The sequence below is a fragment of the Abramis brama genome, assembly GCF_963993115.1.
Source record: "Abramis brama genome assembly, chromosome: 6".
In the NCBI taxonomy this organism is placed as follows: domain Eukaryota; kingdom Metazoa; phylum Chordata; class Actinopteri; order Cypriniformes; family Leuciscidae; genus Abramis; species Abramis brama.
The window spans coordinates 18,938,650-18,965,856 of NC_139968.1; the positions used below are offsets into that span (position 1 = coordinate 18,938,650).

The 27,207-nt window shown below is 39.9% G+C and overlaps 1 protein-coding gene across 6 annotated transcripts in view; it reads left to right on the forward strand.

Moving 5' to 3' along the window:
* Positions 1-19,936, forward strand: part of camsap2a (calmodulin regulated spectrin-associated protein family, member 2a) — a 40,722-nt gene extending 20,786 nt beyond the window's left edge. The window contains exons 3-18 of one of the 6 annotated variants that reach the window (XM_084117554.1): positions 2,246-2,407; positions 3,000-3,083; positions 5,578-5,610; positions 6,472-6,613; positions 8,128-8,267; positions 11,581-11,671; positions 11,775-11,871; positions 11,988-12,025; positions 12,115-12,184; positions 12,275-14,300; positions 15,069-15,205; positions 15,289-15,509; positions 15,955-16,045; positions 16,844-16,962; positions 17,425-17,543; positions 17,624-19,936. In XM_084117554.1, coding sequence (XP_083973680.1) covers positions 2,246-2,407; positions 3,000-3,083; positions 5,578-5,610; positions 6,472-6,613; positions 8,128-8,267; positions 11,581-11,671; positions 11,775-11,871; positions 11,988-12,025; positions 12,115-12,184; positions 12,275-14,300; positions 15,069-15,205; positions 15,289-15,509; positions 15,955-16,045; positions 16,844-16,962; positions 17,425-17,543; positions 17,624-17,929 — 3,876 coding nt within the window. In that variant the 3' untranslated portion in view covers positions 17,930-19,936. The remainder of the gene's footprint in view (positions 1-2,245; positions 2,408-2,999; positions 3,084-5,577; positions 5,611-6,471; positions 6,614-8,127; positions 8,268-11,580; positions 11,672-11,774; positions 11,872-11,987; positions 12,026-12,114; positions 12,185-12,274; positions 14,301-15,068; positions 15,206-15,288; positions 15,510-15,954; positions 16,046-16,843; positions 16,963-17,424; positions 17,544-17,623) is intronic. The other 5 variants (XM_084117555.1, XM_084117556.1, XM_084117557.1 and 2 more) reach the window with 5 other exon arrangements.
* The last annotated feature ends 7,271 nt before the right edge of the window (positions 19,937-27,207 follow it).

Here is a 27,207-nt window from a genome sequence, read left to right on the forward strand (position 1 = left end):
CAGGAAGCCGCTTGGTTTGAAAGTGACTTACATCATTATCAATAGACAATGGACTAGGGCTGTACAATATATCGAAATATCGCAAATGTATATATCGCGATATGCATATCGCAACAGCTTGCAATAATATGGGTCATGAACAAAAGACAAATACAAAATCACTCACTGCTCTTGGCTGAATAACTTTTGTAGCTTTAATAATGTTCTGTTGTTAATTAAACATATATGTAGGCTTACCTGAAACCCTAAACCCTGTGGTTTTCACTGATGTTAAAGCTACACTGTGTAGGATTTTCTCCCATCTAGTGGTGAAATTGACTACCAACTGAATATTACTTTCTAGCCCCTCCCATTCCGAGGGCGTTTTAACTCATATGGTGGCCGTATTATTTCAAATCTGAGTAATCTCCCCCTCGCATTCGTCACGGTGCCACGGAGTGTCAAAACGCGAAAGGCGAAGCTTGAATTTCCAGGCATGTCCCTCTTTGGCTAATGTATTTTCAAGATGGAGGCGCAACATGGCTGCCGCCATTCGAGCGACTCGCTCGTATGTATTCTAAATGGCAGATTCTACGCTTACGAGAATACTTGATTAGTTGGTAGAAGTAATTACACATTAATGAGCACATATCATTTTGAAAGAACAAAGTGTTTTTTGCTAAGAATCAACTTAAAAAATTACACAGTGTAGCTTTAAAATAACACTTCTTATGCTACAGTAAAACACTGCTGTTCACTTTCAGAAGTTGTAGGAATGTTTTCTTGTCCCAAAAAGAATGTGAAACGTATGTAGGTTATAGTGCTGCACAATTAATCATATCGCAATCACAATTGCGATGTCAAGCACGCGATTAGCCTATATGACGCAAAATGCTGCGATTTTATATTAAATAAACAAATTAGCGCTGTTAACGCAATTAACGCAGCATCTGTTAATTTTTGTCATCCTTTGGCTAGTATTACATGATCCCGCTCTTATTGAAGCAAATGCTTTTAAACCATTCATGCGCGATAAGACAAGACATGACTTACAGAAAGACTCGCGCTAATATCGTGCTTGCGCACAAAACAGCATGCCAGAATACAGTTCTCTTTCGACTCGAGCTTGAACGAACAATAACACACACAATTATGCCAAAATGTCTTTTTGTCGAGTATCTTCATAACATAAGAGTAGTCTTATGATGAACGTGAAGAGTTGTGACTCGTGAGAGAATGAGGCGCGTGTGAGATCCGCGTCTCTGACAGGAACGACTGGTCTTAAAGGGACAGTACACAGTAGCCACTAATCATATCTGTCGCTACAGTTAATCAAAGAACAAAGGGAACAGAGAAAAACACTCACTGCTCTTGACTAAAGAACTTTTTTCTTTAGGCAGATTGTCACTAATCTGTGTGCATTTATTTTCCTTGAGAACCAAGCAAGTTGACTCATGAAACCATTTGTTTATTATATCGCATATCGCAATCGCAATATTGACCTCAATTATCGCAATATGACATTTTCCCCAAATTGTGCAGCCCTAGTAGGTTATATAATTTTAAATATATTTTAAAGATAATTTAAGTTTATTTTACACACTTTAAGCATTATCGTATCAAATATCGCATTATTTAATTAGTTATCGCATATCGCATTTTTCTTCAATATCGTGCAGCCCTACAATGGACCTTTTTTCTCACAAAATGTTGCCGAAATGTTGTTAATGTGACGCACCTTTGTGAGCTGGTACCTTAAAGTGAATCATAAACCTTTAGCACAGCAAGTTTAGTTTCAATCAAGATCGAATGACTCATTCATTTAAGTGAATTAAAAACATACAACTCAGTGTAAGTCCGCTTCCCAAACCAGTGTTTCTAATGTGAATCAAACCATACAGATTACTCATTAAAAACCACTAAGGAATCATTCAATTCTTTAGAATCTACATTCCTATTTTTTTTCAATGGAGGTCACACCTGTCATTTTCACTCGTCATGTACAGGATATTATATTAATAATGTTGAGAGAGGATGGGCCCCCAAGAAACAGCAGGAGCGACTGTCCTATCTCAGGGAAGATTATCTCTAATTGGGTCGAGCAACAGGGGACGGATACTGCCGTTTCCAGGGCAACAAACTCCAGAGAGGAATGACTAGCTGCCAACTGAGAGAGGGACAATTGTCAGTATGTGTATTCGGGAGAATGGGCCTGTGTCAGCAATTTAACAGTTTTTAACGATCTTTTATTGATTTTGGTTCACAGAGCGCCCACTTGGCCATGATCGACACGCTGATGATGGCGTACACAGTGGAGACGGTGAGCGTGGAGAAGGTGATGGCGTGCATGCAGCAATACTCCACCGACTACCCAGACGGAGATGTGCCCTATGACACAGAGGATGCCGTCACCAGCTGGATGAATAAGGTCTTAATGTCCTAAACTTATCTATAACTGTGCCTGATCATCATCTTAATAACACAGTTAGAGTATTGTTGCATTTGAATACTGGCACACTGAATATTTCCTCATTGGCACGTATCATTTCTGAGGGCATCTTTGAGTGTCGGTGATGGGACGACTCATGTTTACATTCCCTTGCAGGCCAGCTTTACAGGCAGCCTAAATCAAGACGTTACCTCAAATGTACACACACATGCTAAATACATAGACATGCATTTCTCTTCCTTTTGTTGTTCTTATTGTTGACATATGTTGCCATAAACAATACAATTGAATATATACAACAAATCTAGAAAAATATCTCCATTTAATAATGCAATTATTAAACCCCAAATTATTGTTTATTTTAATGATATCATTAATAATATAACATAATATAGGGATTCCTTCTTTTTTGTCAGCTGAACACGTTTATAATACATATACATATTTACTTGAAGCACCCTGAGATTTTAAGTTAATATTTAAATAATTTAACAATCATTTATTTTCCGTTGTGTTTGTTTTGAAAACTAATATATAGAAGCTCAAAAATATTGTTTTACTCATTTTCAAGGTGAACGAATACTTGAAGGAAATCGTAAGTCAGGAGCAAAGGAGGATGGAGGCGCAGAACGCAGAGCCGGTTGAGAATCCAAAGGTAAGCGTGCACTTCCTGTTCTTGCTGAAAACCAGCGATGATTCATGTCACTTTCATCTGTAGGAGGAAGACACAAAAAGTGCTAGACATAAGATGGATTTTTGTCATAATGAGCACTTGTACATCTCCGAAATTTGCTTAGAACAACGTTCTGCCAATCTTTTTTTATGCCTCAAAACTCAAATGCTTGTACAGATTATTCTAAAATTCATGTATTCTGATACACTTGAATACGGTACTGTGCAATACAAGGTTGAATTACTTAAATACAATGTTGCTTCGCAATATTGAACATAAAAAGAATGCAAATGATTTGTGAATACTCATTACCTAAATATTTGTTTTCATTAATGTTTTCATACCAAAAAAAATTAATATCTCAGTATTTTTTCAGCCTTTAAATGATATTTCGCTATATATCTTGTTTAATGGGCAAAATTATCTGCCCTGGATGTTTTTCGCTATATTAATTTAAACAAATAATATTAATATATTTATTAATTAATTATATTTATTAATATATTTTTACATTTAATTAATATTAATTTTGAATTTATATGTACCAATATAAACAATACTATATATATATATATATATATATATATATATATATATATGACATTTTTACTGCTTTATAATGTTTTTTTAAACTAAGAATAATTATATATATATATATATATATATATATTTTTTTTTTTTTTTTTTTTTTTTTTTTTTTTTTCAAAACATTATAAAGCAGTAAAAATGTCATGTCAGCACTTCAGACTTTTTTGAGAATAATTATGTAATGAATCTGTTGAATCAGTGTTTTGACTGTAAACTGATTCATTGAAATAGACAGTTTAAAAGTCAAAAAGTCAATTTTTTACATCCCATCATTAAAATATTAAAACACTAAATATATATCATAAATATTCAAATATATTGTCAGACCAACTAACATGATACAGTCAATCAATCAAATTACTATACGTAGGTATTTTAAACCACATGGATGGATGTTAGTCTGTTCAGATTTTATATAAAAGCTGCCTCAGGTTCTCCCGTGTAAGCGTTCGCAAAGTTGACCTGAGTTCACAGGACGTGACGGATATCATCAGCCGTGTTGTCGTGTTTTGTAACATGTTGCTGCGTGAGGGTAATTCTGACTTTGCTGAATCACAGTCCTGCGGCGTGCAGTGTCCCGATGTCGACGTTCTGCCAGGCTGATGTAAGAGCAAAATCTTTGCTGATTCATGTTTTAAAGCTTCGCATTTCATCTTTCTGTCCCGGTTTGACAGTATATTTGGCGCACGCGGCGGGATGACGTCGGTCTCACCTGGTTTTACCTTCTCTCAGAGGGAATGCTACATTTATGTACACTGTGTCCTTGCCTAAACCCCTAGACACTCCAAGCCTCCACTAACTTCCCAGTGCTACGTTTGCAGCATTTGGTTTTTGTCACGCTTAATTCCGACTTTAATGTCATAATCTGAGTCTTCTTAGAACGGAAGTGCAGAGTCATCACACACATTGCTGTGCCGGGCGTCTGACAGAGTTCGGCCCACCCTGTCCTGAGGTCGTCTCTGGGCTAGGCATCTGACGCTAATGAGAGCAGTCAGTTCTCACAGGCGCTGCGCACTAGCATGTGTGTGTTCGAGAGGACACAATCAGTGCCGAGGAGGAATGTCAGGCGGTTACACAACACTATAAACATCCTGAAACAGCCAGCATGGCATGAAGCGCCCAGACTGACACACAAACACACCAGCGGATTGCAGCTCTGCATACACATAGTATAGTATAGTATAGTATAGTATAGTATAATTCATTATATATACTATAGACTTGCCCTGTTTTTCTTTCTTTAAGGTCTCAAACTACACACTTGTTTCTAGACATAATCCCCTGACATAAAACTAATCCTGTAACTTTGCAGACTTCTTAGGGCATCTTGGGTACTAAAAATGCATTCATATTGTGATTCACAGGGTTTAATGTCTCTTAGATCAGAGAGTATGAGTTTTGCTCTTCTTCAGTTTGAACCCCTAAAGATATTTTGCCGTGCTTTTGATGATACTGTTTTTCCCAGTCTTTTAAGTCTTAAAAAAGTTGAGAGAAGCTTAAAACTGAAAACTAAGAACATGGCGAGAACCAGCACACTGTGTCTTAACCAGCCGTGACAGCAACAAGCAAACCTTTTTTGGTCGTTTGATCTCTATTTCTATCTATCTATCTATCTATCTATCTATCTATCTATCTGTCTATCTGTCTGTCTGTCTGTCTGTCTGTCTGTCTTATTATTTGTGTTGTGAAAAGTAACTAAACCCCTCAAGTTTCAAGGGTTGCAGTATTTGTCTGCTAAGTGTTTCCTGGTGATCTTGTTTGTAGTAATGAAGGGACCGTCACGGTTAATCTGATATGGGACGTAAACAGCTGATTGCGTTAAATAAGCTCTGCTTGCTGATGTGACTGCTCTGTCTTTCTCTCTCATTCATTCTTTGACTGGCTGAAGTCTCCAACCAAGTGGTATATGAAGCTGGTTCCCGTAAGTGTAATTGTGAAATGCATTATTTCATCCAGGCTTTTTCCATCTCGTGGTCCCATCATGCTTTTGTTGCCATGACGACTCTTTCCCATTGTCTTCAGCTTCATTAACCACGCTATAAACTGTTGCCATAAAAATATTCATATTAGGCTGCGTATAAAATAGATGTCATGTTGCCATGCAGGTATTTATTTTTCATTTAAAGGGGCTATTATTGGAGGTTTTTACTTTTTAATCTTTAAGATAGAGTTTTCATTTGTACATGAGCTATCCATGATGTAATAAAAAGAATGACACCTTGACTGTCCACCATGGTTGCCTCTATCAGTCTGTAGGCTCAATTGTGTGTGGAGGAGTCGGGCCCGAATCGGCGTGAAAATTCACAAAATGTGACGTCATGCGCGTTCTCGTCTGCTTGGGCTTACATCCGTACGGCACGGCAGCCATTATTAGTAAGCAGCGGCAATCGGTAGTGTTTTCAAATGGTGTTTTCTTACCTCAAACATTATGCTGGTGAATCTCGATGAGCCGTCAGTGGTTGCTGCGGCAACCCTGGTTGATGTGGTCGTGCTCGTATGAGCGTGTGCGCACCGAGAACGAGCATGAGACTGGCTGCAGTTCCTCTAACGGCCACTGGTGTCAGTAACTGTTAGAAATTTCAGAACCTACGCAATGCTCCTTTAAATGTCACTTCTGTTAGTTAATGTTCCCACATCGCATGTTGTATTTTCAATACTTTTCCATACATTACTAAATTGTTGAGTAGGCCATCATGAACTTTCAAATTAAATGTTCAATGTCTGTGGTTTATCCGATGCGTTTTACCCTACTGAGTCATTTGTGTATGTCTATTTGCTCCAGGCCCGTTATAGGAAGGAGCAGGCTCTGCCCAGGACGGTTCCCTGGATCCCCCCGGTGGACAACCTCCTGAAGGACAGCACAGATGGTTGTGCCCTCGCCGCCCTGCTGCACTTCTACTGCCCCGCCATCATCAGCCTCGGAGGTACGTCCACCTGCCAAAACACGCAACATTACTGTGCGCTAAATAAAATGCAAGGTTTAGAGGGAATAGTGTGTTGAAGACCATGGGTAATTCACATGTTCAATTCAATTCACATTTATTTATATAGCGTTTTTCACAATACATACCATTTCAAAGCAGCTTTACAGAAAATTCATGCGTCTACATTACAATTTAGAGTGATCTGTTATCAGAAGTAGCCGTGTCCAAGTTATATATTTCAGAAATGTACATATACACATCACGCAGTTAGCTAACAATGTATTCCTTTAACTGTGTATTAATTTAGGGCAGAAACAATGAGCTCATTGAAGTAATGAATACTTGACTAGGATACAAATGACTAAGATATATAGAAAAATAATAATTACAATTATTAATATATAAAATGAACCCTATTTACTTTCTTATTAAATGTACATAGTCTATTATACACTGTATGGATGCACCAGATATGCAAAATTTAGGTTTAATTGCATATTATAAACATGTAAATGGGGATGGATTATATATTTGTATTATAAAAAGTTTTATCACAATATTTTTTAAATATTATACGATAGACAAATATTTTTCATATCACTGCATTAAAAAATACAATAATATTGTGTATTATTTTAAAATGTTTTATATTATAAAATAAAAATCATAGCATTAATATAAGTATAATATTATATAAATTTTTTTCTACAATATTATAATTTAAATATCATGCATTATGCAATAGTCAAATGTATTATTTTTATATAATGAAATAAAACATTATAGTATTACTATAAATATATTATAATTTTTATATATATTAATATTATATATTTTCAGTTCAGCCCAGACAAATGCTTTTTTAAACATTTCATAACATAACCGTACAAACATTTAAATCTAGAAAAATACTATGAAAAATATAAATGTAATAATACTACACGTTAATAATATATTGTTGTTGTTGTTTTATTTATAGTATAGGATTATATTATGTTTATGTTTTTCACAATATTTAATTTGGATTACAATTTTCCATTTATTCTATTTATATTCTGTTTTTTTTACAAAATATAAATTTAGCGTTATTTACCACTAAATATTTCACTTTAAAATGTCACATTACAAAAGTGAAGTGTTTTGAATGTTGTTTTTAACATGCTGTAAATCGATTTCAACCATTTTGCAAATTTCACTGGACTTTGAATTAGTGAATACAATAGTCTACAACTACTCATTTAGAAATCCTGAACTTTTTTGTGACTTTAATCATCTTGAATGTACTGTTAATCTAATCGCAGTGATGAAGAGGACTAGAACTGTTTCTCCACCTAGCTGTGAAATTAGATTTATCTCCAAAGGCTGAATCACATGACTGTCATTTAGACTCCATGATTAATGGGCTTCTCTGTGATTGGTTGAGCCCTTGGAGAATCTGACAAATAGGCCAGATGATCTGTCTCATTGAGGAGTGCCTGGTTAATGTAACACTTTGAATCGTTTTTGATTTACAGACATTTTTCTGAAGGAAACCATGTCACTGGCAGACAGTCTGTACAACCTTAAGCTCATCCAGGACTTCTGCAGGGAGCATTTGAACCACTGCTGCCACTTCAATCTGGAGGACATGCTCTACGCTCATTCTTCCATCAAAGTAAGTCTTCAGAGACAACTTACATCCAGATTTGGTTTCAGTTAGGGAGCATTTTACACCCTGATGCCATAGTAGAACCTTAAGTTCATTGCCTTCAAATTTCACTGGTTGATATGTTACAACTGCGGGTCCAAGTTTGTCAAATTTCTTTGCCACAACATATGTGATTGGTGGGATGCTGTTTTTTTTAAGCCTTTTTAGCAATAGCGCAAGAGCCACCCGTGGGAGTTGGCTTTATTCCTGTTAAAAAGCCAAAAGCACAAGGCGTGCCTTTAAACGCTGGTGCTTAAACAAGCCTCCCAATGGAAGCAGATTCTCTAAAGACTAGTGCTATTGACTAAAAGAGCAACAAAATCACATTAAGAAAAACAGCAGATATTTAAATATAGGAAGTGGAGATGTACCAATACATGTTTTTAAACAACTCAGTTGCACATAAGGTAATTATAAACACTTGTCTTCATGACAAATGTATTCAAGCATACATATCATTAGCTGTAAATAAGCTCTTTAGTGTTTTTATAGAGCTAGCTAACGAACTGTGAACATCGGATAACTTTTCTGAGGTAAATGCAACTGTAAGTGACACATTGTTTACAAGCTGTTTTATTGACGTCTTTCCGCGGTTAAGACACTGATTAAGCGATTACATGAGACGTGATTTATTTTGGTAAGTTGCACTGTGTCTTTCAACATACCTTATGATGTTCATGCATGTTTTTTCGAGCTATATTAAAGTAGAAGAAATGACTCTCCGATCTGTCGTGTCCCATTTAAGAAAGTCAAAACACCATTTATTATTTGAATGTCGTGATAAAATGGGCAGAATTTGAAAGCTGAAGCTTTGTTTATTATCAGAAGTAACAAAGCTATTGTGATTATTGGATGGGAGGCACGCTACAAATAATGTTTAGTGTAGGGAAAAACTGCAGATCTGGCAACCCTGGCTTTTTTTTTTTTCTCTTTTTTTTAACTGTAAATGCGTTATTGTCGCGTTAACTTGCCCTAAATTCAACACGAGAGATTTTCTTCACACACTGTATGAGTTGCAGTCTGAACACATTTTTCTGCCCCCTTTTGATTGACAGGATATAATCGGCCCTGCTCATTGATTAGTGATAATAATTGCTTTAACCGATACCGATTATTGGCCGATACATTGGTGAATCTCTAATAGGAAGAATGGTTTGTTTGATAAGCCATTGTGGCATCTTTGCTAAGCCAAAGAAGCCTAGAACATGTTTTTGCTTTTATAATGTACTTTTCTATGAGATTTTCATCTTCTAAGATATTGAAGAACTTGTGTTGCAAGCTACACACATCAAACTGGAGATTTTTACCTTCAGACTACTAAAATAAAACAGACTCTCTAGACTTTCTCGATGAGATCAGATGGAAGGGAAGACCAGTTTTTTCTTTCCGAATGTTATGTTGTCATGTCTTTGATCTTGTTCCTCTCTGGTCTGGACTCTAGACTGGATAGAAAGAACATCTGCAGCCAAGATTTTCAGTCGTGGATACTGAGAAGCCTTAGGGTTTTTTTGCATTAAAAATGTATGATTTTTCTGCCGGTACTGTTGAAATCCATAAGATGAAACGGTTGTGGGTATTGAAAGAGAATGATGAGATATAGTTTGGCAATTTTTGGTAAGGCAGTCATTTAGATTTGTAAACCTCGCCACACTTACTAAACCATAAAGAGGTTAGGAACTCCTAAACAGAGAGCAATGCTACTGGAATCAACATCCCACCTGGTTTTTGTTTAAACTGTAGTTCCACAAATGGTAGCAAAATCACACACTGTGTTGGGTTTTATTTGCACCCAACAGCCTCTGTTTAGAGGACATGATCAGCATCTGATACAGTGCCAGACTTCAGAGCTGAATCTCAGAGATGTGAGTGGAATTGAGAGCAGGTCACTGAGCTGTAACCTTGACCCAGTTTCTGTCAGTACTCTAATCCCAGCTGCTTCCTTTTGTTGAAATGTTCAGTGCGGTTTGCACATGTGCTTCATGTAGTGCTCCTGCAGAAGATGCCGGTTTGAATCTGGAATGTATTGTGACCTGATCGCATTCATTTCTTTATCCTCTCAGCTGTAGAGTAAAAAGTTGTTTTATATATTTATTTTATATAATTACATCAAAAAAATAATATTAGTAGTATTAGCATTTTTAATTGATTGACCGCACTAAAGATTCTGTTCCATTCCGTTATTAAGAAATTTGTATTTGTGTCATTTTTACATATTATTTTTTAACAATTAATTGTACTAAATTAACACTTAAAATCGGCCTCCCCAACATTTACGTCCCCTAAAACAATAGATAAGCCTTCTAATAATATGTTCACATTTTATGTGTGAATAAGTAGGTGGACAGGCAGATTGGGGAGAGGACGCGTGTGCCAAATACCATCTGGGTACGGACACGCGGACACTCTTTCAACCTCTCCATACAAATGTTACCAGTGGACCCCTTTATTTATTTATTTAGTTATTGCCAATAGTGCTGGTAGATGTTTCATGGCAATGCATAAAATCAATGAGATTGTGTGTGAGAGAATATATAAATTTCACTATAGATGATATTTGAATAATTTGACATTGGGTGGCGTTGTTTTTGTTAATTTGCTAGCAAGTGACATTCATTTTATTATATTATTAAAGGCAGTTAACAAATGATGCCTTGGATTATATGATGAATAAATGCTTTAATAATTTGGTTATATGGAATAGATGTGGTTTAGTGCTACTCGAGCCTATAAAGAGAGCAAGGACTCTTTGTTGAAAGTCAATTAAAATGCTGAGGTAATGTCTTCTGGGAGTGGCGTCAGATAATTGCTGCTGTTACCCTGTGCCTTTTAACTGCTAGGTACAATTTCTGCTGAGTGGGAATAGTGTATCAGAGGCATTTTTCATCATGTCAGGTACCCTCGATGAATTCAAGGTCATGAATTCTGTAGTCTTGGCGTAAAGATGTTGGTCCTAGCACAAAAAGATTGTGCTATTAGATGAATAGAATTTGCTATTAAGCAAAAATAAAGCTATATAAACCATACATTGTGTAATTCCTTAACATTCCTCATATATATGCTATACAATTAAATTTGAAGGAAAAGGATGTTCTTGTCTCCAGGTGGTGTCTGTTCATGAACTAACAGGATTTAGAGAAATGCAGAGACATCTTGTGGGAGAGGAGGAATATTGCATGTACTAGTTTCATACACGCGTATTATTTCATGGGACCCCTTGCAAAGTTCTCCTTGTTATTATATATATGAAATAATAAAGCTATTGTTGTTTATTTTTTACCAGAACAACTATCTTGTGTTCATGGCTGAGCTCTTCTGGTGGTTTGAGGTTGTTAAGCCGCCATTTGTTGAACCTCAGGTGTTGGACACTGAAGGTAAGCTAATCTTATAACAATGTTTTTCTCAGAAATATTACATATTTGTATTTGTCATATTACATTTGTATACTGACTGACATATTTGTCATGTGATTTATAGCACCAGCCCCTTCACTGAAAAATCTGCCATCTGTGCCCATCTCAAAAGTCACAAAGCGAAGTTTCATGGAAAGACCTCCTAGTCCAGACAGACCAAGGTATATAAAAAATATCTTTAATGGAAAAATTCCCCCTCCTGCGTTTTACTTTGTTTGTAGATATTGAAAATCAAATGTAAAATTACATTGATTTTTCTATTTTTTTTATGTTTAAGTCTCCCCCTCCGACCTCAGCCACAGACTTCAGGCTCAGGTAAAGTTCAGAAGTCTAAGTGTTTTATGACTAAATAAAAGTACTAAATGCACCCAGTGCTTTATAAGTTATATATGTGTGTTATACAGGTGAGATCAGGCGATCAACATCAATGTCATTTGTGGACAGCTTCATGGGTACTTGGCCCAAGGAGAAAAAGTAAGTGCAATTTCATCTCATTATTGAGACTTTAAGCCATAGAGTGTAAAACTACGTGCCATTGGATACTATCCTGTCTTCTTTCTGCAGGTCTGCTGCTCAGGGTGTGTCCTTTGAAATCCCATTTGATAAAGAGTGCACCAATCAAACACCTACTGGCCGAGGAATGACTCGGTCTGCCAGCACTGAAGGTTTTGGTTTCAAGATGCCCCATGGAACAAGGGGCATCAAGAGAAACCTGTCCTTTCAGCCTATCAATGGCAAGAACATGGGTATTGAGGAAGAAGGCTGTCCTGACAGCCAGTCAGGAAATCATAACAGCCGTCTAAATGGCTCAGGGCCACCTAGCATCGAAGAGGCCCTTGAGATCATCCACAACTCAGAGAAGCAATCACAGAGCCCCAGGGCCCATGCGGCCGGTGAGGGCTTCTTTCTTCACCTGCAGAGTAAAAGTGAACCGAACCCCAAAGCAAAGGATGGCGAGCTAGACTCAGTTTCAGAATCATTCAAAGGGGTTGGTAGCTCATCCACCACTGAAGTAGACACCGGCATCCATGTGCGGACGGAGGACATCCAAGAGACATTAGATGAGGACTCGTCACTTAGGGATTGTACTGTCAGCATGGAGCTTGACCCAGATCAAGACTTTGAAGCAAAAGCTTGCCATAGCCAAGGCTCTATTAGCCCATGTCCCAGCAGCCTTAGCGCCAAATCCCCTGCTGGAAGTATCCCAACCCCTGCTTTTACACCTGGGATTAAGATGACCAGCTTTGCTGAGCAGAAATTCCGTAAACTGAATCCAAACGGGGAGGGCAAAGGTGGTGCTTCCCAAGGCACAACACCAGATGGTTCAGATCTCGGCATTCCTCACTCTGTCTCCTGGGCCCCTTCGCCTGATATCAGCCCTGCACATCAGCCGTCCAAGGACCCAGCCCAGACCATGGCTGCAGAAATGGTGCAACTGCGCATGAGACTTGAGGAGAAGCGTCGGGCCATTGAAGCCCAGAAGAAGAAAGTGGAGGCGGCCTTTACCCGACACCGTCAAAAGATGGGACGCAGTGCTTTCCTCACAGTTGTCAAGAGGAAAGGAGTAGATGGCACCTCACCATCTCAGGAGAACACTCCCAGCTCAGAGGGAAGAAAGACGCCGGCGGAGACACCTCAACCTGACAAGTCTCCGCAGAAGTCTGCGGGTGAGGATGGCACATGCGAGGCGGACCTGATGGAATATACGCGCTCCATTGATAAGCTCAATTCGTCCCTGAGCTTCTTGCAGACTGAGATGCAGCGACTGGCCCAGCAGCAAGAGGTAATTATGCAGATGCGAGAGCAACAGGCATGGGTTGTTTTACCACCTCAACCTTCGCCACAAAAGCAGGTACGAGAGCTCAGAGGGAGTGGGGCACGCTCTTCTGGGTCTCCCTCACCCGCAGATTCCCCTAGAGCTACACACCGTTCCCCTACAAACCTTAAGAGGAAGTCCGCTTCTTTCCATTCCAAGACGCCAAGGACACCCAGACCCAATGAGCTAAAGATCACTCCCTTCAACCGAGTCTTAAACGTTCCACAGTCAGTGGACAGCATCCCACGCCTCAGAAGGTTCTCCCCTTCTCAGCCCATGTCCTGCTCGTTTACTTATTTGGGAAGTGCAAAGAAACCACCATCAGGAGCTGAAACCACAGACAAGGACATTGAACAAGGCCTTGAGTCATTGTCTATTGAATGTTCTTATGGTACTAACACCTCCCCAACCAAAGAAACCCAACAGGCAGTAACCGAAGACACTGACTTGAGTGCTAAAGAGCCAGAAGATAAGGGAGGGGAGAACAAACCAACAGAAGAAAGGGAATATCTGAAGAAGTCAACAGATGAGTTTAAACCAGCAATGGAATCTAGTGTGTCAGAAGTCTTGTCGCAGATCGTAATGGAGACCGTTATTGTCACTCCCACTGAGCCATTTGACATTGCCCATCAGACCAACAAAAACTTGATTGAGGTTCCACTGTCTGTTCTCAAGCCCCTGGATGGACAGGCATTAGAAGAGGAAGGTGAAAAGGAGACTTCAGGGGAGAATCAGGATGATGAGCAGAAAATGTGCCGTGGATTCTTCTTCAAGGTAGATTTAAAAGTCAAAGGATCCTGTAGATAAAGAAAGCTTGGAAATGAAATCCTCCAGTACCACATGTTGTGAATACTTAGTGGTGAACGTCACTATCGCTATTGCTTACTGTTAGTGATTAGAATGTGAGTTAAAGTTTTAATTCTTGTTCTTGCGTATCTTTAAAAAAACATGAACGATACTTCAAATTATGTTTGTTGAGGATATCGCTTTTCTAGACTTTGGGGTAGGATATGTCCTGGACCATTAAGCAACTACCTAACAATGGGCTAAAACAATATAGAACACCTTATCAACCAGCTAACAATGCCCTAACAACTATCCAGAAGACTTTAGCATTTTGGGGGCAAGCACCAGTCACATTTTATAAAGAAAGTTTGTTATAAAGAAAAAATCTTGTTGTTTTAGCTGTTAAAGGCCATAGTTAGTACCCGAAATGGCGTATTACCATAGCTTTAGTTTGGGAAAATGCTGTGGTGTGACTAATATCTGAAATGTTCTTAGTGTGTACAGTCGCAGAAGGAGGTTAGCTTGGGACAGATCACTGGAAAACGCAGCTGTTGGATCTAGGTCAAGAAATGGAGGGGAAATAAATCATTTATTTTATGATGTTAGAATTCTGCAGGGAGTCTGAGCAGTGTAGCATATATCTGGTTTATTCAGACTGGTCATATCAACATCAGTATACTGCCTTCAGATACTCAGAAAAACCTGGACATAAAAAGATATTAACAGAGATTCTTGATAATGTGCTTATTTTTTCAGGATGACATGAAAGGAGAGGACAGCATGGCCGTGAAACGAGCCGCACTTCTGGAGAAAAGGCTGAGAAGAGAACGGGAGAGCCAGCAGAGGAAACAACAGCTGGAGGTGGAGCTTGAGCAAAAGAAAGAGGAGGCCAGGTAACAGCCAGCCCCATCTGTCAATCACCAAGACTAAACTTCTCCCCCTGATTCTTAAATCAAATATCTGTCTTTTTCCATAGGTTGAAAGCAGAGGAAGACCGCACAAAGAAGGAAGAAGACAAAGCCCGGCGGGAATTTATCAAGCAGGAGTACCTGAGGAGAAAACAGCTGAAACTTATGGAGGACATGGACACGCTTGTCAAACCACGGCCTGCAGGGGCCAAGCAGAGGAAACCAAGGCCCAAGTCCATCCACAGAGATGTGATGGAGTCCCCCAGGACTCCTGTCAGGGCCACGGCAGGTAAAGGGCGAGCGCCCCCTACTGGCAAAGCCGGCACTGTATGCTTTGTGCTACTCTCAGCCTTTCCCTGTCCAGCTCACTGCATCCCTCTTCTAACACGTACTATAACACTTGCTCTAAATATCTATTCTAACCAATTTAATCATTTTCTAACTAATATAACTAAGAGGTTGAACTGAAGTGGTTGAGTGATTTAAGCATTCTTCAAATTATTTTGTACCAATTATTTGGACACATCCTTCTGTACAAGACAGATTTAAAGTAAATGTTACAGCTCCTTCATGAATACAATATATATTAACTCTTTTAGTTTGAAGGAGTTGTAGAGGCCATTTAGCAACATCATTACAGAGAGCTGTATTGTTATGAGGGTAACACAAAGTTTGGCGGGCTTGCTGTTGTCTTGTGTAACTGTGGGATCTGTCCCGTTTTCTGTTGCATCCAGGTTCACGACCTCGTGTTTTTTCAGTGTCCAGCCTGTCTCTGGCGTCTCTTGGAGATAATGACAGTGTCAGCTCGGATAAGAAAACACCCAGGTAAGAGGCACTTTAAGCAGTCAACAGAATGAGAACATTTTTATTTCCTTGTTTCCTTTATTGCACAATACTAACCCAGTATCCTTTGAATTCTCTGTATTTTTCCTTCGTATTCTTGAATGTTCTTGCTTCTTAGAAGCTATAGCTTAGCATCTGGCAGTCTTTTCTTCTTTTTGAGCTCTCCTCGTGTGAGAAATAGAAGGTCAGTCTTGGTTGGATAAGACTCTTTATGCATTCATCTTCTGTTCTAGAAGAACATCCTGTTTTGCTATGAGCTTGGCAGAAACACGAGGAATGATCCCCAGTCTTTGAACAATAAAGATGGCTATTATAGTTCACCCATCACAGCTTTTTTGTTTTATTTTGTCATTATTAAACAAGCATTGGTTGAAGGTCACTAAGCCTCACACTGGCATTGAATGGCACTGAAACTGCAAAAACACTACAGTAAAGATCTGCACTTCACACTTTTGCAAGAGACTTATTTAGAGGCTTCAGTAATGTTATCTAAAAATAATACATATTCATGATCTTACTGTACATTTAATATTCGGTTGCTTTCTGAAATACATCACCTTAAAAGTATTTTATGTTTGTTGTTTCATTTGATGCTTTATGACAATGAAATATAAATAAATACATAAGATAAAAACACAATGTTATGATTAAGAGCTGTAATTCAGTCACTAAGACCTCACTGCCTGATTTTGCATGAGAGCAGGAGTTGTTAGTAGGTGTATCAGCATTGTTCCTATCAGAGTTGCAGTTTGCAGGACTCAGTTTATCATGTCATCCCAGTAGGCCTGATTCAGCAGACGGTTGCCTGTCGCCCACTCGCTCCAGCAGTCGTAACGGAGAGAAAGACTGGGAGAATGGTTCCACCACATCCTCACTGACATCCAACACGGAATATACAGGTTAAAATACTAAAGCTGCAGCTCCACCTCCAGTCCACCAGAGGGAGCTATGGTATAATAGTTCTGAGCGATACTCTCAACATCTAAGCTTTTCTAAATGACCAAACATTTGGGCTGCATCCGAAATCGCATACTCTTTTGAGGAGGTACTTTTTTTGAATAATTAATTACTTCACAACCACTAAAAAAGTATGTTCTATATAGTATGAATGTATAGTATATATATAGTACTTTTTCCCAACTCTTTTATGAGTACTGTAAATTCGGACATATTTTGTCACATACTGTTTTTTGCCAACTATATAGTAGGGAAGTATGCGATTTCTTACATTCTGTATAAAACATGCTCAGAACTATGGGTGATGGCTCCATCTAGAGGACTGGGGGGTCAACAGCAGACTCAGATGTACAATAACTTGCATAATGACATTGCATAATGCACCCTCTATGTTTTTGCTGCAGGTCCTAAATTATATAAAGAGCCCAGCGCAAAGTCAAATAAGCATATAATTCAGAATGCTTTGGCACATTGCTGTTTGGCTGGCAAAGTCAATGAGGGACAGAAAAACAAGATTTTGGAGGTATAAGCATGTCTGTTCATTTTCATTACATTTATATTATATTTTAAGTTTTATTCATTATATTTGTTTGTTTTCTCAAGGAAATGGAGAAGTCAGGGGCCAACAACTTCCTGGTCCTGTTCCGGGATTCTGGCTGCCAGTTTCGCTCTCTCTACACGTACTGCCCCGAGATGGAGGAAATCAACAAGCTGGCCGGCATCGGTCCTAAAACCATCTCGCGCAAGATGATCGACGGCCTCTACAAGTACAACTCGGACAGGAAGCAGTTCAGCCAAATTCCAGCCAAGACCATGTCTGCAAGTGTCGACGCCATCACGATCCACAGCCACCTGTGGCAGACCAAAAAACCAGGAACACCGAAGAAAGTAGCGGCCGTAAAGTCCTAGTGTCTCTCCACGTCGGATGTACACAGGCTCCACAAACGGCAACAAAAACAAACTGGCCCAGTCTGGACCACGAAACATAAGATCTCAATGCACTTGTTTGTACATATTCGAATCTTACAACACTTTTTACACTCTTCCGTCAGTTCGGACACACAAATTTGCGAAAATTATGCACAACTGGAATGTAAAACTCTACGGGGTGGCAAATGGATCAAACTCATGTGTCTAACACCCAAGACTTTCTGATTCAAGCTGTTTTACTGCACCGTGTACGTGTCGTTTTTATTTAAATGTGCCAAAATAATGAAAAGTTGTCAAGGATGACCTGTTATTTTAATTTGGTACACTAAAGCACTGAATGTTCTTAGTTTGTACAGAAATCTCGCACATATGTTGACGTGTGGCCTTTTTTGTCTATATTTTAATCTTGTTTTTATTTGATTTATTTTTTACGACTGTCCTGATATGATTGTACGGCTGCTTATGGAAAGGTTCTCACATGCATAGCTTGTGATTATTACAGTTTAGTACTGCAAGGGAATCCTGTCATATCTAGTATTCATTAACCAGTGTGCTAATGTGCAGTGAGTGGTATTGTTTGCAGGCCGAACCCACTTTTGATGGGTTTTTCAGCATTATCTGATGGCATTGATTCACAGCAGGATTGTGAATTCATTTCATTTGGTTCCTGTAGGTGTATTTGCTTTTATATATGTATTTGGGGGGGTGACCGACTGAAGGAAATGTTCAGCATAATGATCAATTTAATCAATATTTATATTTCATAAAAGGTCTTAAATAAGACTAGGGGTTCAAATCCAAACCTTTCTGTTGTATACATTTTTTTTTTATTGTTGGTGCGATTAAAAAATCAGGCGGATTATGGTGGACTGAATTGTTTCAACGATATTTCCATGGATTAAGATATGCTGGAGTAATAACCATTTTCAAAATACTTTTGTACTGTTATGTATGCTTGTGGTGACTGATCTGAAAAACCCTGTCCTGGGTCACGCGGAACTATTAAAAGCAGTTTACCAAATGATATTTTACCAGATTGTTCGAGACATTTCCATGTTTTGTGACTGAGGACTAAATCATTTGAGTGGTAAATTATTTAAAATAAGTCATTTTTTGACTTGTTGAAGAGGTCAAAACATGCCACATTTTGTACGCCTGGAGTCTGTGTGGCATTTTAAAATGTTATGAATCTCAGTCTGTTAGGATTCCCCCGTAAGGTGCGATCATATTAGCTTGTCCAATATTAATTTATGTAAAATTCTGTAAAATTTCTCGGGCAAAAAAAAAATGTCCATTGTCAATAGTGTAGTGATGCATGAAGCACAGCTCACAACGGTGTCGCTTGCAAACCAAGCAGCTTTCTGTTGGTCAAAGCGGCGAATTTGCGTGAGCATCTCTGCATGCGGGCATCTTTGCGAAATTACCAATCGCGCAAATACCTATTGAAATGACACGATTTCAACAGAGAAAATTTGACGAACAAGGATAGCTAAATGTGACCGCATCTTCAATCGTCAAAAGGCAAAATGTGGCTGTATACGGGTAGAGGCTTTTGTTGCCTGATTGAAAAACAACAGCCTTCCTTTTGTTTGAGTAGGAATTGTAAAAATTGTCATTATTTTTGGTGCTTGACTCTTGAAACATAAACATGCACACCTGTTCTCACATACAAACATCTACTGAGTAGTTCGAGTGACGTGTCTGTGTTTGGAATGGAAATAATGCGCACAGCCTTGAATTCAAAGTAGCCTTTTAGGACGCCATCTTTAATCCGTTAGAAAAGGTACTACTGGAAATGGAATTATTATTTGGCCATTTCGGGCCACAAACGGGGGTTATTTAACTGTAAATGAGCACGATAGAAAACTGTACAGTGTGTGTTCTCTGATCTCTCCAGCACGTCTCTTTTATTTTCTTTCAGGCGCTGTGCTGTCATAATGTTCAAATAACATGTTCTTTGCATTCAATAAATTTCGCATGGCCTCATTTTGCAGCTTGCTTATTATTCTTTAACGTTGTATATTAACATGCATACTAAAATTGTTGTAGTGCACACTTAAATACTATATAGAAGTAGTAAGTGCAAGAATATACAAGAAATTATTTTAATAATTTAAGGTTTCTAGTACTCAAAAGTGCCTCTAATTAAAGAATCACTCTTGAATATTCATGACCATATGTCCTGTCAAGCGAAAATATGTCTAAAAAAAAAAATCCTGCAAGTCCATTCGAAAAGTGTTGACGTAAACAAAGGTAAATTTTGTGTTGTTTTTGGAGGCAACACTGTACATTTTTTGAACGTTTTCTTGAACATTTAACACTTAATGCATTAATGTTGATGTAACAAATATGAGTTACATTGTAACAAGTATGACATTACAAGTAACATGCATTACAAAATCACGTCACTTTTTTTGTTACGAGCAGTAACGCATTAAAAGTAACATGCATTATGTAATCAGATTACTTTTTGATGTAACAAGCAATGCATTACAAATAACATGCATTACATAATCAGATTACTTTTTTGATGTTACGAGTAGTAACGCATTAAAAGTAACATGCATTACATAATCAGATTACTTTTTGATGTAACAAGCAATGCATTACAAATCACATACATTACATAATCAGATTAATTTGTTGATGTAATGAGCAATGCGTTACAAATAACATGCATTACATAATCAGATTACTTTTTGATGTAACAAGCAATGCATTACAAATCACATACATTACATAATCAGATTAATTTGTTGATGTAATGAGCAATGCGTTACAAATAACATGCATTACATAATCAGATTACTTTTTTGATGTTACGAGTAGTAACGCATTAAAAGTAACATGCATTACGTAATCAGATTACTTTTTTGTTATAAGCAACGCATTAAAAGTAACATGCATAACGTAATCAAATTACATTTTTGATGTAACAAGCAACATTACAAGTAACATGCATTACATAATCAGATTACTTTTTGATGTTACGAGTGATAAAGCATTAAGTAACATGCATTACATAATCAGATTACTTTTTGATGTAACAAGCAATGCATTACAAATCACATACATTACATAATCAGATTAATTTGTTGATGTAATGAGCAATGCGTTACAAATAACATGCATTACATAATCAGATTACTTTTTTGATGTTACGAGTAGTAACGCATTAAAAATAACATGCATTACGTAATCAGATTACTTTTTTGATGTTACGAGTAGTAACGCATTAAAAGTAACATGCATTACGTAATCAGATTACTTTTTTGTTATAAGCAACGCATTAAAAGTAACATGCATAACGTAATCAAATTACATTTTTGATGTAACAAGCAACACATTACAAGTAACATGCATTACATAATCAGATTACTTTTTGATGTTACGAGTGATAAAGCATTAAAAGTAACATGCATTACATAATTGTTACAGAGGAGGCTTCCGTACCGCCTCCTCCGCACCACCGGAGGGATCCGTCTCCTGAATATTAACCATCTCGTTTTGAACTCCATTTCCCATAATGCCTCTCACCTGGGACTGATTGCGCAACACACCTGCACCTCATTTACACACACATATAAGCCACTTCCACACACCACATCTCTGCGAAGTCTTGATTTGCCCTGGCTGTCACTACTGAGCGTTATTCCCCGTGTTTGCTTCTTGTATTACGGACCTTGGACTGTTTCACCATTTCCTGATTGTTTCTCTGCCTGGCCTGACTTGGATTGTTTATTGGACTCTGATTATTGCTGCCTGCCCTGACCTCTGCCTGTTATACGGATGTTCTCTGTGATTCCTCCATTGATCTGTCTGCTGTTGTTGACCCTGCCTGTACGACTATTCTTAATAAAGCTGCAAATGGATCCTACTGAGTCTGGTGCTTCGTTACAGAAGACTTCGCCAAAACCCGATCCAGCAGCGGTAATGCAACTGTCCACAGAATTGTCAGCTCAAGCTTCACAACTCACGTTGCATCACCACCAGCTTAATCATCTGACGACGCTTACTGAGGAGCTTGTCAAGGAGCTACAAGGTCTCTGTGCGTTAGCGGCTAATGCTCCCTCTGTGCAATCTCAAGAAGTTTCTCCACCCACTGTGAGTACTCCAGTTAACCCTCGACTAGCCTTTCCTGAAAAATTCGACGGCACCTCAACAAAATGCAAAGGTTTCCTGCTTCAATGCACACTCTTCGTCGATCAACAACCATCACTTTACTCCAATGATTCCACCCGAATTGCATTTGTATGTTCACTACTCACAGGAAGAGCATTAGATTGGGCCACTGCTGTCTGGGGACCAAATGGGTCATCTTTCACATCCTTCAGGGCTTTCCTTCGACAGTTTCGCAGCGTTTTTGAGCATCCTACTGAGAGAGGAAGTGCTGGCGAACAACTGCTCAATCTTTCCCAGGGAAGAAGAACAACAGCAGAGTATGCATTAAGCTTCCGCACGCTCGCTGCACAAACCAACTGGGTAGAAGATACACTAAAGACCATTTTCAGAAAGGGATTAACTGTTGTATTGCAATCTGAGCTAGCCTGTCGGGATGAAGGCAAAAACTTGAATCAATACATCGATCTGGCCATACAAGTTGACAATCTAATCCGTTCACGACGTTCTACCCGAACATCACATCGCTCCTTCCAAGAATCAACATCCGATCATGAACCGATGCAAGTTGGTTTCACTCACCTCACGCCAGAAGAACGTGAACGAAGAATGCAGAATCACCTGTGCTTGTATTGTGGTCAGTCTGGACACATGAAGTCTTCCTGCCCAGTTCGTCCTTCGTCCAAGTCTCCACCGGTGAGTTCAAATGTTAAAACACACACAACTGTATCCAGTCTCACTCTACCGGTGCGCCTGCTGGTCCAGGGTAATTCTATTTCAACCACTGCTTTAATAGACTCAGGAGCAGCGGGGAACTTCATCTCTCACAAATTTGCTGTACAGTGTAAACTACAACTGAATCCCTGTCATACCTCCCTGACAGTGGAGGCGCTAGACGGGCGACCCCTTGGTGAGGGCAAAATTCACCGCATAACAGAAGAAGTCAAGATGCACATTGGATCCCTACATTCCGAATCCATCAAATTCTACGTCATCCATGCTCCACATCATTCCATCATTCTCGGGTTTCCTTGGTTACAGACGCACAATCCGCACATCTCTTGGAGAGACGGTCAGATTATTCAATGGGATCACACTTGTCACAGTCAATGTCTATCCAAAGTCACGCGTATATCCTGTCCAGTCCCAGTTCCCTCAGCACCAGAGCCAGAACTAGAAAACTTACCATCCGAGTATGCCGATCTCTCTGAAGCTTTCAGCAAGAAAAAAGCCTCACAACTTCCTGAACATCGCTCGACTGATTGTGCCATCGATTTAACTCCCGGTACCACGCCCCCAAAGGGAAGAATATTTCCTTTATCCCAACCTGAATCCGAAGCCATGAAGAACTACATAGAAGAAGAGCTAGCTAAAGGTTTCATCAGACCTTCCACATCTCCAGCAGCCGCGGGTTTCTTCTTCGTGAAAAAGAAAGACGGAGGGCTTCGACCATGCATCGATTACCGGGGGTTGAATGAAAACACGGTCAAGTTCAGATACCCTCTACCACTTGTTCCAGCCGCCTTAGAACAACTCCGTCAAGCCAAATATTACACCAAACTAGATTCACGTAACGCTTACAACCTGATCCGCATCCGCGAAGGTGACGAGTGGAAAACAGCATTCTCAACCACTAGTGGGCACTATGAATACCTGGTTATGCCCTTCGGCCTGGCTAACAGTCCTTCCGTGTTCCAGTCCTTCATGAATGACATCTTCCGGGATATGCTGGATAAATGGGTGATCGTATACATCGACGACATCCTGATCTACTCCAACTCCATGGAGGAGCACATCTGTCAGGTCAGATTGGTCTTACAACGTCTGATTCAATATCAACTCTATGCCAAGGTCGAGAAATGTGAGTTTCATCAGACGAGCATGTCTTTTCTGGGGTACATCATCAGCCAAGAGGGGGTAGCTATGGATGAGAAGAAAGTCAAGGGAGTCTTGGACTGGCCATTACCCCAAACCATCAAGGAGCTACAACGTTTTCTGGGGTTTGCGAACTTCTACAGGCGGTTTATAAGAAACTTCAGTCTCATAGCCGCTCCTTTGACTGCCATGACCAAGCGTCACACTGCTCGTCTGCACTGGACCACAGAAGCACAGCAAGCGTTTCAGGATTTAAAGACACGGTTCACATCAGCACCCATTTTACGTCATCCTGATCCTGAACAACAATTTATTGTAGAAGTAGATGCTTCCAATACGGGAGTAGGAGCTGTCTTATCGCAACGACAAGGTAATCCAGCCAAGATGTACCCTTGTGCTTTCTTTTCCCGCAAACTTTCTCCAGCCGAACGTAACTACGATGTGGGCAATCGTGAATTGTTAGCTATGAAACTAGCTTTGGAGGAATGGCGCCATTGGCTGGAGGGAGCAAGTCAACCGTTCATAATTCTCACCGACCACAAGAACCTCGAATATCTACGATCCGCCAAACGTCTTAATCCCCGCCAGGCCAGATGGGCTTTGTTCTTCACCAGATTTAATTTCACTGTCACATATCGACCAGGCACCAAGAACACCAAAGCTGATGCTCTCTCCCGTCAAACCGAAGAAACAACCCAAAATCCCACTCCTGAAACCATCCTTCACGAACATCTGCTAGTAGCTCCCGTTCAATGGGATATCATCACCGAAATTCAACAAGCTAACCTCCAAGTACCACCTCCCGCTGAATGTCCAGCGAATCTCCTCTTCGTCCCAGATCCACTACGTCCTCGGCTCCTCGATCAGGTGCACTCTTCACCAAGTTCTGGTCACCCTGGAATCACTGCCACCATACAATTACTCCAAAATCGCTTCTGGTGGCCCACTCTTCTGTCAGATACCATCAAGCATGTTCAGAACTGCACCAATTGTCACACCTCCAAATCACTCCGAAAATTACCTGCTGGTCTCCTAAACCCACTTCCCATACCTCAACGTCCCTGGTCTCATATCGCCATTGACTTCATCACCGACCTACCCAATTCCCAAGGATACACCACCATACTCACCATTGTGGATCGGTTCTCCAAGGCCTGCCGATTAATCCCTCTAACCAAACTTCCCACTGCATTCGAAACAGCAGAGCTCCTTTGCAACCAAGTGTTCAGATTTTATGGCTTACCTGAAGATATAGTATCTGACCGAGGACCTCAATTCACCTCCAGAGTGTGGACCGCATTCTTCAAGCATCTAAATGTCAACATCAGCCTTACCTCAGGTTACCATCCTCAGTCAAATGGTCAAACTGAACGCCTTAATCAAGACGTCATCCGCTTCCTCCGATCTTACTGCCAACAACATCAAGCTGATTGGAGCAGATATTTGTTCTGGGCCGAATACGCCCAAAATTCACTGGTCAAACCCGCCACTGGCATAACTCCCTTTAAATGTATACTTGGTTTCCAACCACCTCTCTTCCCCTGGTCCGGCGAACCCACAGAACTTCCATCCGTCACCGAATGGCTACACAAGAGCGAGGAGGTCTGGGATCAAGCACACACTCACTTACTCCATGCTGTCAGACGACAAGAGCAACAAGCCAACCGCCACCGCCGTCCAGCTCCAGAGTATCACATCGGCCAATGGGTATGGCTTTCCACCAGAGATCTACGACTCCGACTTCCATGTCGCAAACTCAGTCCCAGGTATGTTGGTCCGTTCCAAATTGTTAAACAATTATCTCCTGTATCATTTCGATTAGACCTGCCCGCTAATTATCGTATTTCTCCTACTTTTCATGTTTCCCTGCTAAAACCTGCCGGTGGTCCGAGGGGAGAGCCGGAGGAGGGGGCCGCCTCTCAGACTCCCCCACCTATTCTGGTTGACGGCGAGGAGGTGTATCGTGTGCACAAGTTGCTTGACTCTAGACGTCGGGGTAATATTCTCCAGTATCTAGTTGACTGGGAGGGGTTCGGTCCGGAGGAGCAATCCTGGGTCAATTCAGGGGATATCCTGGACCCCACACTCACTGAGGAGTTTCACCGGATGCACCCGGAAAAACCGGCCCCTCGACCTCGTGGAAGGCCCCGGCGTCGTTTACCTCCTCGCGTCAGGAGCCGCTCGCAGGGGGAGGGCTCTGTTACAGAGGAGGCTTCCGTACCGCCTCCTCCGCACCACCGGAGGGATCCGTCTCCTGAATATTAACCATCTCGTTTTGAACTCCATTTCCCATAATGCCTCTCACCTGGGACTGATTGCGCAACACACCTGCACCTCATTTACACACACATATAAGCCACTTCCACACACCACATCTCTGCGAAGTCTTGATTTGCCCTGGCTGTCACTACTGAGCGTTATTCCCCGTGTTTGCTTCTTGTATTACGGACCTTGGACTGTTTCACCATTTCCTGATTGTTTCTCTGCCTGGCCTGACTTGGATTGTTTATTGGACTCTGATTATTGCTGCCTGCCCTGACCTCTGCCTGTTATACGGATGTTCTCTGTGATTCCTCCATTGATCTGTCTGCTGTTGTTGACCCTGCCTGTACGACTATTCTTAATAAAGCTGCAAATGGATCCTACTGAGTCTGGTGCTTCGTTACAATAATCAAATTACTTTTTTGATGTTACAAGTAGTAACGCATTAAAAGTAACGTGCATTACGTAATCAGATTACTTTTTGACGTAACTGCGAATTACATTTTAATAACACAAATACATTTATTTACAACCAAAAAAGTTACTGCAGATGAAGTATTTTCAAAAACAACAGTCACAGTAATAGTATGATGTGTAGCTAAAATATAGCAAGTGATGCATGATGATTAATCAGAATTTCCTCCCAATCTAAAATAAATACTTGAAAATTTAACAGTGACATGACTTATAAAATGTCACTTAATGTAAAAGGTTTTTTTTACCAGCAAGAGTCTCCTATGATAGATGGATGGCCAGTTGCCACTTTTGGCACTGTATAGAAATAATGCACTAGTGGTTATGTGCAACAGTGCAATCAAAACCCATGCATACGCAAAATGGCTTTTTGAATAGGTGTCTGTAGTGACTGTAGTGACCTCTATGCGTAAACGGGTTCATTTAGCGTCCCATTCGTTGACAACCATAAACATTCAACACGCTCAGGCTCAGTCAGCTTGCTGACGAATCTGGAATTTCGGTCAAATGCGGGCTATATTTGCTGT